Source organism: Mesoplodon mirus (genome assembly GCF_964341445.2).
Source record: "Mesoplodon mirus genome assembly, chromosome: X".
In the NCBI taxonomy this organism is placed as follows: domain Eukaryota; kingdom Metazoa; phylum Chordata; class Mammalia; order Artiodactyla; family Ziphiidae; genus Mesoplodon; species Mesoplodon mirus.
Genome location: NC_138981.1, coordinates 45981352 through 45993881, shown reverse-complemented (window position 1 = coordinate 45993881; position 12530 = coordinate 45981352). Strand labels below are relative to the sequence as shown.

Below are 12530 nucleotides of genomic sequence, written 5' to 3'. Positions count from 1 at the left end.
TAGAGTCAAACAGACCTGGCTTTAAACCCCAGCTCTGCCACTCACTCTGACTTAGAACTAATCACTTAACTTCTCTAATCCTCAACTTCTCCACCTCCCCAACAGGACTGTTTCTGTGGGCATTAAATGAGATAATGCATGTAAAGCAAGAACAAATAGCAGACATTTGTCAGCCAGGAACAACTCTCTTCCTCTGGAGTGGGATAATTGAAGAGAAACTAGAGAAGATGCTGCCTTGGCTGCTTCTATGAGGACATCGCCAGAGTCTGAATAGGAACCACTGGTCTCACAGAAGGTGGTTAGGATAAAGAAGGCATGTGGCTTGATGGTGGGACCCAAGGGCTAGAAGCAATGGGGGGAGTGTCTCTGAGAGAAGAAACATCCACAGGATGTTAAAAGAACCTATCCATCTCTGGCTGCTGATGGTCAGGTGAAAGGATGGGGAAGAAAGCAGTTGGAAGCAGGCATGTTTTGTCATTCCTTGTAATTCAGTGACACTAGATATGATAGTTGTTGTCCTGGCCTCTGTGACCTTGGTTAACTTGGAGACCAGTGTCCAAAATTCCCTGATATCTTTCCTTTAGGGACTCTGTGTGACCACAGAACTTCCTTTTCTAGGCAGCAGCAACTGCAGCTGTAGCAACAGGGGTCTTCTGCTAAGCTTCTACTTATACCACTCCTTTAACTGGATTTCCTGCTTCTGAGATTTTGGTTCTCCCAAGGCTCAAAAACAATCCTCCTCCCGCTAGTCGACACCTTTCATCTTCCCTGAATTTGCAGAGCAAAACCAACCTTTTGCAGGAAGCCTTCCCATAAGCCACTCTTCTCAAACTTTCAAAGCTCTGACCCAGTCTGTCCTCTTGATCCCAGTCTTGGAGTCAAGCCATGTTCCTGCTGGTATCCTCGCACCCTTTTCCATGCTTTTCCTCTGAAGCCCCTCAAAACTATACACCTGTTCCAGGAGGTGCTGCCAATATAGAGCAAACTCAATGGCTGTGGTTATAGGGCCCCTCCACTCACGTGAAGGAGGTCAGAGAGGATTCCCCACACAACTGAAATAGAGTGGCCAGAAGCCCAGTCCTGGTTCTGTCACAAATTTGCTGTTTGACTTGAAGTGTAGCCCCTCTGGGGCCCTATTTTCATCATCTTTAACAGGGTGGGGAGGGAGATTACTCATTGCTAAGGTCAGGTTAGCTCTGAAAGTTAAAAAGCTGTTTTGTGGCAAGAGGACAGACTTTGAACTACATAGACCAAAGCTTGTATCCCCACCCAGAGCCAAGTTCCTTATAGTCTCTCCTAGCAGTGAAATGGCTTGTTCAAAGCTGCACAGTTCAAACTTGCGTGTAGGTCTGGAACGACTCAGCCAAGCTCTTCCCACTTTGTGGCTGGTGTTAGTCCCAGGGCAATTACCAAGAGCCAGGTTACTGCTTTCTGCACTTTGTCAGCCTGGGTCCAAATTGCTCATCTCCTCCCCAATCCACAAGCAATTAATGGTCCTTACCATTCCTAGGAAACTCCAATAACAGAAAAAGAAAAACAAGAGAGAGATTTGAGAAGACGTATGTTTTTAGGCTTTATAGTCCCAGTGGACTAGTTTTAAAGTGACCAGCCCTTGATATTTATCTTATCAATGTACTCACACCAATGCAAAATGGCATGTATATACAAAGAGTCACTACAGTATTGTTTGTAATAGAATAAGATTTTAAGCCATTGTCCATCAATAGGGAACTGTTTAAATAAATCATATTATATCCATACAGCAGAATGTTATGCAACTGTAAAAAGAAATGAGGCAGCTCAGTATGTACAGATATTGAAAGGGCTCCATGATATATTAAGTGTAGAAAGCAAGAGACAAAACATCATGCATAGAATGTTATGATTTACGTGAAGAAAGAATATATGTGTATATATGTGTATAAAATATCTTTGGAATGATATGGAAGAACTGGTTAAAGTTTTTACATATTCAGAGAAAAATGTAACATCATTTTCAACTGTCTTTTATTTCACTCAGAGAGAACAGGGATGTGGTTGAAGCTCTATAGTTCTTCCTTAGCACAGAAAGCAGGGAGGGATTTGCAGCTATAGCCCTTGCAGACATGAGCAGCAGGAAGACCTGGCACCTGAGTGCTAGGGTGACAAAAGGTCTCAGTTTGCCCATGACTCTTCTGGTTTTAGCACAGAAAGTCCTGGGAAAACTGGGACAGTTGGTCACCCTATTCCTCATTCTTCTGCTTCAGCCTTTAGCCAGCCTGGCTTGCTAGTGCCAGAGAGGGGAGTTCCCAGTAGTGAGATTAATGGAGTGCTTGCCTCCACAATCCACAAGGGACTCACACTTATAGAATGGCTAACAGGCACATGCTCTGCAAGGTATTCTCATCTAACAGACAAGGAAATTGAGGCTCAGAGAGGTTAAGTGATTTACCCAAGGTCACACAGCTAGTAAGTGCTGGAGTCAGTCTGTCTGACTCCAGCTATGTCAACAGGATCCTGGGGAATGTAAAGCTTTCAGGAAAGCAGAGGGCCTGGCCTTTCTTAAAGCCTAAAGCACCCATAGTTGCATTTTAACCAAATCAAACATTGTTTCTCTAAATCAACTTTGGCAGTCCTGTGTTAGGAAATGGCTTTCTTCCCATCACCCCAGCCCCCAAAGCAAAGAGAATACATGTTCCAGGTTTTGGACTCCGGGTTTTGGAGCCATAGACAGAAAGCTGGCTTCTCTAGCTATGCTCATAGTGGAAGTCTGGTTTTCACTGGAGGAATGATAACCTACTCATCCCAACTTGATCCAGCCTCCCTCCCAAGAGCCGCATGAGAAAGTAAAACAGCAGAGCAGCCAGCTAATAACAGGTAGTGGTGTATGTTATGATGCTTGTTTATTTTTTGATTGGGTGGGGGCGGAATTCAATTTGGCTATGTAATAGGGGCTTCTTTTGCTAGGAAAGGGTAAGAGAATCCTCCAAAGCCTCATACATCAAAAACTCACCGAGCCACAGAAAAACAGACCTAGCAGATAGTAGAAGCTTTGGGGGATTTCAGAGGAGCACAGGAAAAGGTCATAGAAGCAGCTGTACTTGCTCTTTCCCAATTAAGCAGCAGGCAGGTGTTAATTATATATAGGCAATTGGACTGCTTTATAGACCCTGTTGAGATATTTTATAGAATATATTTTATAAACATGGAGCAAGGGAAATGCTTACCATCACTGTTGGCAATTAATTTGTACATGCTGAGTTGCAGAGCACTGGGGAGAGAGATCACTGGTACCAGAGTGCAGGAGTTTCTGGGAATGATGAATTGGGGGATTGGCTTATTAAAAATGATGCAAAAAGAAACTGCTTTCTCTGCAAGGGCTGCCACAGGTTAGGCAAAGACATTTTGTGTGAACGCTGTACTCAAGACCTGAATTAACTATGCCTCGATAAATCCCGTGCTCTTGGATTTGAATGAAGTCAATTGATGACTGTGGTGATTGAATTCAGCACCACACTCACTCCCACTACTAAACTTCCAGCCTTGAGAGTTTTAGAGCCGTCAGTGATATTTGGATTTTAATATCAGATAGAACTGCCTGCAATATGTTCTGGTTTAAGAAGCATTAGGTGGGTCACATGGCATTTCAGTATGTACAAGGATCCAATGACCCTTCCTAACTTCTTCCTATCTGCAGCATCACAAATATTGCTACAGAAATGTGACAACTTGGACCAAGAGGGTTACAGCTGTGCCTCATTTTATGAACTAGCTCTGTGCCTGTAAACTTGGCCACCAAAAATCAATTCCTATATAGAATCCTGTTCTTCATTGCCTTCCATAATAACACTGGAGATGCATTCTTCTGACAAATATTGTAGCCCCAAGATGCTGCAAAATCTCAAAAATGTCAAACATTGACAATCTTACTTAAGAGGAAAAATGTCAAATATCTTGATAACGTCTTAGAAATAAAAATATAAGCCACTGGGACTTCCCTGGTGGAGCAGTAGTTAAGAATCCACCTGCCAATACAGGGGACACAGGTTCAAGCCCTGGTCTGGGAAGATCCCACGTGCCATGGAGTAACTAAGCCCGTGCACCACAACTACTGAGCCTGAGCTCTAGAGCCCGTGAGCCACAACTGCTGAGCCCGTGCTCCGCAACAAGAGAAGCCACCCCTATGAGTAGCCCGCAACGAAAAGTAGCCCCCACTCGCCACAAGTAGAGAAAGCCCATGTGCAGCAACGAAGACCCAAAGCAGCCAGAAAAAAAAAAAAAATATATATATATATATATATATATATATATATATATATATATATATGCCACTTAAAGAAACCGGAGTTCAGGGTGTCTTTCATAGGACAGAACTGAGTTAGATGCCTTTCACTACCTACTTCAGAGGGGTGCTGGGAAGATTCAATAACAAAAGTAAAAGCACTTTATCCATTCCAAAGTACTGTATACATGTGAATTCTCCTTACTCTTCTAGTTATTCTTGGACAGTCACTTTAAAGAAACAGGAGAACTACTGATCTAGAAATTGGAAGTAACACTCCACATGGTTGTGGCAAGGGGTCAATGAAATGATGTTATCTGCAAGAAACCAGGAACTGGAAATCACTGTGAAAATCTTGTCACAGGCTAGGCAAGGGCTCTTCTACTAATGCCTCACTTTACAGGATGTATTTGTTTGTTTGTTTGTCTCTTCCAATTTTTGTCTCATGTCCTTGTTAAGCTTAGTGACCCTAGGCAGGTAAAGGTTCATTTGCATGCATATTTTCTTGACTTGAGGTAATATATTGATTGAGTGATTTTTAGCTTCTGCTTGTTTAAACTGGCTTCCAGGGGATGATTGTTGGGTTTTTAAGTAAACCATGGTTTATTTAGAAACATCTCCCAAAGGGGGACAGAGTTTAAAGGGAAAGAAACTACAGGAACTTTACCTTCTCCCAACCCAGGTTTGGATATTTGTAGAAGCTCAGAGTTAACAATATAGAGCCTGTGTTTAGAACTTAAGAAACTCTTATATAGTCTTCTAACCTTTCTCCCTCCAATACATAAATAAAGTTATCTGCTACCAACTTGGTAATATATATCTCATATGTACAGGCTCCTCGCACACAAACTCTGAACTCATACACTGCAACCTCTTCTATCGCCAGGAATACCTACCACTCACTCACTTTGTCATCTTGAGAAATTCACAGTAGTTATAGTTCAGAAATTGAAAATTGGTTGCCTATGGGCAGATTTTGGCCTCATCCATGTTTTGTTTGGCCCTCACAAGTTTTTTTGTTGTTTTAATTTAATTAGTAGCTAGTATTTCCATATTCCAAAACTTCACACAAATTTTCACCTGGATTGCCAACTTGTCTTGAAAAATGGAATGAACTGGTAACACCAGTCAGCATTCAATCTCAATCACCTAGAACTTAGCAGCAGCTGGGCTTGGGCTCCCCAGTTCCCCTACTAGGTTGTTGACTCTTCTGTTACCAGCTAGCCTTCTATGGGCATTGAGTAGACAGCACTGCACTTAAAGCTAGTGCATTCAAAGCAACCAGTTTAATATCATGGAAAGGAGAGGAGATAATTGTGATTTGACTGGTGAACCCAATGGCAGGATGTGTGAGTGGATAGCCACTATCTTAATGGAACCTCTCATTTGAACCAGAAGGTAAACATTTAGCACAATGAACATGAAGCTCCCAGGGCTTTTTCAAATGGTTCTCTGAGCTCACATAACTTCGTGTTTTTCTACATGGATTATCAGTCCCTCCCTCTCCACTCCCACTGTCCATATCTCCATATCTTTGCGACAGGGAATATGCCTGTAACTTCTTTAGCTGCCCTGAAGGGCCTAGCAAAAGGTAGAGTCAATAGTAGAAGCTCAGAAAATACAAATGAAGCACTCTATCCAATTATAGATGCACCATGAAGTCTTTGTTTTCTTGACTGTGACAAATGCTGAGTTCATGGAATGAGAACTGAAGGTTCTGATGACTTGCTGTGTCCTCAGATTCATGGATTAATTAACTAATTAATTAACTGGTTTGCTGTGTCTTTAGATGGATAACAGGGTGTTATTTATTAGCAGGGCACAAGTAAGGGAAGAAAAGGGAACATTTCTTAAGTACCAGGAAGGGGAATTAAATAGTACTCATTACTACGGGTTGATATCAGGAAGGAAGTAGCTGGGGAGAAGAGGCTGAATTCTACTTACTTTAGTATGTCCAATCAACAGGGTATGGGAATTTTCTGAAGGAACCAGAAGGCCCAGGGTTGTGGGAATCTTCTGGAGAAAAAAATCCCCCTCCTTGTTTCATCATTGCCACCTCACCCCATCATCCTACCCCTGAAAGCAACAGGAGGAGAAGAGAGCTAGGCATGGCAGCAGGGGTAAGAAAAAATAGTTGAAGTTAAGGGAAGTTTTAAACTAAAAATAGAAGGAAGGGTAATATATTCAGCCAAAAACTGTAAATGGGCTATTACAAGGGATACTATACATGATAAAATAAGAACAATGGAAGCATTTAGTAATTGACAAAGTAGAATAACTTGGGAAAGGGGCAGAATGGGTGTGGCTTCAATTGTACAAAGTTGGAGCACTTAAAATTTTGAACTTAAGTCTTTAGCAGAAAGGGGTAAATATGACTGCCTAGGTCTCATGAAGACTTAGTGTAGAAGAATATATGGCATAAAGGTGAGAAAGTTGGATAGAGAAAACCAAACACCATTATTGAGAGTGTATTCCATAGGCTATCTGACCAGAGAAAGGAAAGAGTGATGTAATCACAGTGTCTACACAAGAGTTGTTTTCTCATTGATGACTCAATTTCAACAATTTAAATGTAATTTCTCAGTCTCCATGCCACCTTCAACCTTCCCACAAGATCTTATTGATTTCTTGTCTTGGCTCCTTGGCACCATTCTTTTGTAAACATATTGAGGGTGGTACAATAATCTTGAAACTCCCATAAGTTATCAAGACAATTCACGTAAACTTTGAATGCTATGAACTACGTTTCAATTGACATACAGAGGTTCTGTCCATTAGTACTAACTTACTGGTTAAATAATTGAACAGGTAGTGTAATAGATGTGTGTATATTTGGGAGAATGGGAGTAACAAAAGATTGTTCAGACACGGTCCCAAACTTAAATACCTGCTGGAGTCGGGTGTCCCATCTGAAGGGAGCAGCTGCTACTCTGTTCCAGCAGATTGTTGCCATGTGAGAAGATAGGTCCACTGTTACCAGCTGTTCTGATTTTTAAAAAAAGGAAACTTGGATTTTTATTTGAAATTTTCTGCCTTTTAAATATTATGAACTAATTAAAAACTGAAAAACATCAGATGGGCCAAATAAAACACTTCCACAACCACCAAATGGTGAATTCTAATTTAGATGTTGGATGGAATCCATGGTAGAGCTTTGATCCGATGACTTAACGTCTGTCTCTTCGTCCATTCAGCATGGGCTTGGTTCCAGCTTGGTGGGTGTGAGTACTTCTCCCAAATGGTAGTCTTGCATATTGATTTGTATTCTATAAATGTAACTGAGAACCTCCCCAATTGTAACAGTGGTAAGTACACTCTATGCTTGGTTAGAATCAGTCTATCTGACAAGTAACTGAAAAATCAGTTGGTCAGACTATGAGATATGTAAAGAAACTAATCAAATGGTAGTTCCTTTTTGGTGCCCTTTTTGCTCTCACCAGATCATGAATCCCTTGAAGGCCATGGTAAAGGCTTGGGATTTGGTTCTAAAAGTGTTAGGAAGCCATTGGAGGTTTGTGAGCAGGGAAGGAATGTGATCCAACTTAACATTCTAAAAGGAACACTCTAAAAGAGCAGAGAGGAAGGCCCTGTCCAGGCCTACAATCTGGAGACTTCCAGAAAATCTGCCTTTACTGAATTCCGCCTCTTTCCTGACCATTTGTTCTTCCCTAGGAATGTAGTTCTTATATTTATGTGTTCCATCCCTCCTCCCCACCTCCCACCACCAATGGAGATGTTCTCCATGGTTCTTGGGCCATGTATCCTTAGAAACTTAGAGCCTATATCATCCTGAATGTGTTATCCAAGGGTAACCAATACCCTTTCTGATTGAACTAACTTCCTTGTGTTCTTGCCTGGCCCTTGGGCCATTCCTCAGATATGTGACGGAGATAGAGCTTTCCAGATATCTGATCTTCTCAAATGAGAGGACAAGTGATATGGTCTTGCAAATTGATCTAATTACTCAACACTATGCTGCTATCTTTCAGAAAATATTGAAGGAAGGACCTCTGCTGAAGAACTGTAACTCCTTCAAGAGGTGGAAACTCAGATATTTTCTGGTTCGAGGACAAAGGCTCTGCTTTGCACACCATCCTGCGGTAAGAGAATATATATATACATATATATACATATATTCTTGTCAATAGGGTTAGTGGGTGGGTACCAGGAAATGTTTTGTGGGGAGATGGGCCAACATATTGGCAAGCATTAAGGTGGCTAACCCTTACCTGCTCCACTAGGCCCCTAGATAGACCATATCCCATTATCTTCTCCAGCGTAAACCTTTAGTTTTGAAAAATTCTGAACTACCTAAGCCTTCCTATAAATCCACATAAAAGTTTTGGGAAGAGTTGTGTTTTTGGTTTGGTTTGTTTTTTTGTTTGTCCCATGATATATCAATAAAAAACCATGTTGCTAAATAAATCTCAGCTCAAGCCAAAGAAATAATGGGATCATGACTGCCAAAAATGCCTAATAGTGTGCCTGTGTGTGTGTGTGTGTGTGTTTACCTTTTAGTGTCTCTTTGCCTTATTAACCAGACGGTTCCTTTTCCCTCTCCCTCTTATACCTTTCCAGTTTGCACGCTTTGAAACAATTGATCTGTCTCAAGTTGCCTTGGCAGAAAGCAGCTGTAGAAACCTTTGCCACAGTTTTTGCGTAAGTAAGATTAGGAATGACTGAATGGGCAGGGGTGGGAGCTAGCTGGGAGGAGGGGTTGCCATAACCACCTATTGCCTCTTTAGAGTTCAGATTTCCCAAGTTTCCTTTGATCCCAAAGTGCATATGGAAATCCACTTAAAGTAGCTTTGCAAATGAATGCTAAAGATTATTCATGTGAATATTTTCTACCATCCCAATGATGGGGAAAAAAGTGATGGCCCTGTTCCCTATTACCAGCCTGATATAAAGCTGAGCTGATTTTGGAGCGGGAGGAGTGACTATTACAAAAATCAATCCTCCTGGTGAAGATAATTTAAATGAGTGTCATTGGGAGGCTTTCAAGAGACTGCCAGTATGTTGTAGAATATATCAGGATAATCAAACTACATGACATTCTCTCCTTTGATGAAATAGATAAGAACCTAAATCCAAACTGAAAGCTATCCTATGCTGAGATTACTGATGAGAGTACTTCAAAGAAAGCAGAGGATTTTCTAGGGAAGTATTCAAGGGCTTGTCACTGCTGAAATGTCATAAAGCTTTGGTCATTCACGTAAATCCAGAATAGAAAGCTCACTGAAAAATAGCAAGTCCATTGGCCCAGGAATCCTCCTACCCACCTCCTCCCAGAAATGCTTTTTCTCAGCCTCAGTGGTGGGTTATGGAGACCAGGGTTCCTCTTCAGGCAGGTAGAGAGTGGTACTTAGCAGACTAAAGAGCTATGGGCCCAATACCCTGATTCCATGGCTGGTCCACAGTCTATTCTCCTTTGAAAGGAGAGCAGTTGGATATAAGAGGAAGATCCTACTCTCATTTCTCTCTCATTACATCATACTGACCCAGGATAAAGCTGAGGGTTCTGTTGACCCAGTCCCCAAAATCTTAACCTTTGGGTGATGAGCATGCAAGATAATGTTTTTGGTCTCCATTCTACAAAGAAATTCCAAGGGCTAGGTTGCCCCTTAGCCTAATTAAAACACAGAGGCACTATTCATCAACCCCACACAAGAATGGGTTTGGACCAAAGGAGCGGCTATTGTCACAATTCCCACTAGTTCCTATTGCCATTTATCACAGACACATGTACAAGGAGAAAGAAATTTCTTGTTGGTGTGGTAAACTCTAGCTCCAAGATTTGGGCTTGGGGTGGGGGCCGCTGGTAGTGAAGGCAAGCAGGGCCATTGAAACAATGACTGATGCTACAGCTATCCATGCTCCCTCCTGCCCTCTGAGAGTAGATGAAGCCCTGATCATGGTCTACCTCTGCTAGACTCTCAGCATGGCTTTCTCATGGTTCCTGCAAGGTTTTTGCACCACACAGGATTAAGAGAGATGATAGTAAAATCCTCTTCAGGTTGTCCCAGGCCATAAGAAAGAAAGAAACTGGATTTGTAGTTTCCCCACTCCATTCTCACTCTCCCCTCAAACAGAAAGAGGCACACCCTAATGAAAAATATACCCTTTCCCCATTTTCAAGTAGATAGAGCAGCAGTAAGCAAGTAGTATTTTCATGCAACCTCATTTGAATAACAGATGGGTGCATGGCTTAGTGTTTAAGAGCATGTGTGCTGGAGCCAAAGAATCTGGGTTCGAATTCTGGCTTAGCTTTTTACCTGCTAGGTGGACCTGGGCAAGTCATTTAACTCCCTTTGCCATGGAAAAATATCCTATTAAGTGAGAAAAATAATAATGCTCATATCAAGGGGTTGTAAGGAAGAATGAAATAAATAATATACATAAAGTACAATAGAACAGTGTCCAGCACGTAGTAAGTGCCATTAAAGTGTTGTTTGTTATTATTACCATTATTATTAGTTGGGGTGGTTATCTAAGGAACTGTGAGTGGCTCTGGGAGCTTCTGTCTTATATTTAAAAAGTGGCTTTGGTTGTGCTTAGTAGACCTGTCTAGTTTCTTGGAGAGTTCAAAGGCTTTGTTTGGGGGCAAAGTTTTGGAGTGGGAACCAGCTAATAATGTGTTTTTGTGTAGGTGATCACACCACAACGAAAAGTTACACTGGCTGCACCCAACCGGAAAGATATGGAAGAATGGATTAACGTCATAAAAACCGTGCAACAGGGAGAAATTCGTAAGGTAAGGGAAATAATAGAGAATCTACACAACTCTCACGGGTAAACACTTAATTGACTGCATTAGCTAAGCCGCCTTTCCAACAGGGAACTAATAAGATGGAAGCAGATACCATCTGGTCAGGAATTGTGGATGGATATAATTAGGAAACCTGTTTATAAGTAAGAGTAATTCACTTAGACTCAAACCTTGGTAAGTATGTGGTTTAGAGACCTCTGTACACATCCACTTGATATGTAGATGTCACTGTATGCTCAATGTATGAAGCACTCAAGATGTATGTGAGCAGCTAACTTAGATGTTCTTCTGTTAGCTTAGCTGCAATCAGCAGTCTTCACTTGGGTCTGCTGAATGACTACAGTAACAGCTAAGGAAATTGAGGCTCACAAAGGAGAAGGAACCAGCCCAAGATGAAATAATTACTCAGTAGCAAAGCCAAGATTTGGACCCAGGCTGTGTGACTCCAAAGCCTATGTTCTTAACCATTATGCCATTCTGCCTCTCTGTTTACCGTCTACAACAAAGGAAATGTAGAGGGAAAAGCAAGGAGCAGTCCTCCCCAAAGAATGGCAGGATTCCTTTTCTCCTTAGCAATACCAAGCCCCTGGCTACTGCTCCCTGCAACAAGTGGTGCCAGCATTCAAACCCTGGGCCATGCCTTCAGCTCACTCTTCTACAGACATACCACACTTAGAAGTTATGTAAGTTTCAAGAGGGGAGGGATTTTGTCATTTATTTACTTAGCACAGTGTCTGCCACATAGTAGAGGCTCAATAAATATTTTTTGAATGAATAAATGAATCTGAGGGTAACATTGGAGCCAGGATTTAGAAAGAGAATGATACATGGTTCATCCTAAAGCAAAGTTCTGCTGTGAAGGTCTTAGAGATAAAGGGGAAGACGAATCCACCCTTAAAAAGAACCTGATGTTTTAAGTAACTAGCAAAGAGTAGAGGATTTTTATAAACATTTGGGGTGGAGCAGTGTAAAATAATGGGTAATAATGGGTTTTAGTTATAAAAACAATGCCATGGAGAAAAACCATCTGTCCTCACTCCCCTAGGACTTCTCAGGCTTTTGACCACTTATTTTCATAACTATTCATTCTACTACTCATGGCTATGAGTATATGACAAGTTAACTGAACTAGGGACTAGGTACGTCTCCACATATCATTGAGACCTCTCCCGGCCCCACATTGTAAATGCTTAATTGAGAGCTTCTTTGCTTAGAATCTGATGATGGTCTTTACATGACTTAGCACTCAGCATTTCACTCCTTTGTTATTTTCTTCTTCTTTTCCTAATGGTGAAGCACATCCTGTCCCTCCTGCCCACACCCAATACGGTCACTATGGCTCAGCATTAAAGGTAGCCACAAAAAGTTATGATTTCCACACTCCTCTCCTATTCTCACCCCTGTGGACCAATCCTTTTCATTTTCTTGGCTTATCTCTACCCACACTGGAGGACTTCTCAATTTCAATTTGTCATAAAAGGTCACATAGAATATCTTGAA

At 41.6% G+C, this 12530-nt stretch overlaps 1 protein-coding gene across 2 annotated transcripts in view; it reads left to right on the top strand.

The window, feature by feature from the left end:
• Nucleotides 1–12530, top strand: part of DGKK (diacylglycerol kinase kappa) — a gene marked incomplete at its 5' end in the record, with an annotated part of 179181 nt that overhangs the window by 49892 nt on the left and 116759 nt on the right. For both annotated transcript variants that reach the window (XM_082608940.1, XM_082608939.1), the window contains 3 exons: nt 8251–8361; nt 8840–8920; nt 10911–11015. In XM_082608940.1, the coding sequence (XP_082465066.1) occupies nt 8251–8361; nt 8840–8920; nt 10911–11015 (297 nt within the window). The remainder of the gene's footprint in view (nt 1–8250; nt 8362–8839; nt 8921–10910; nt 11016–12530) is intronic.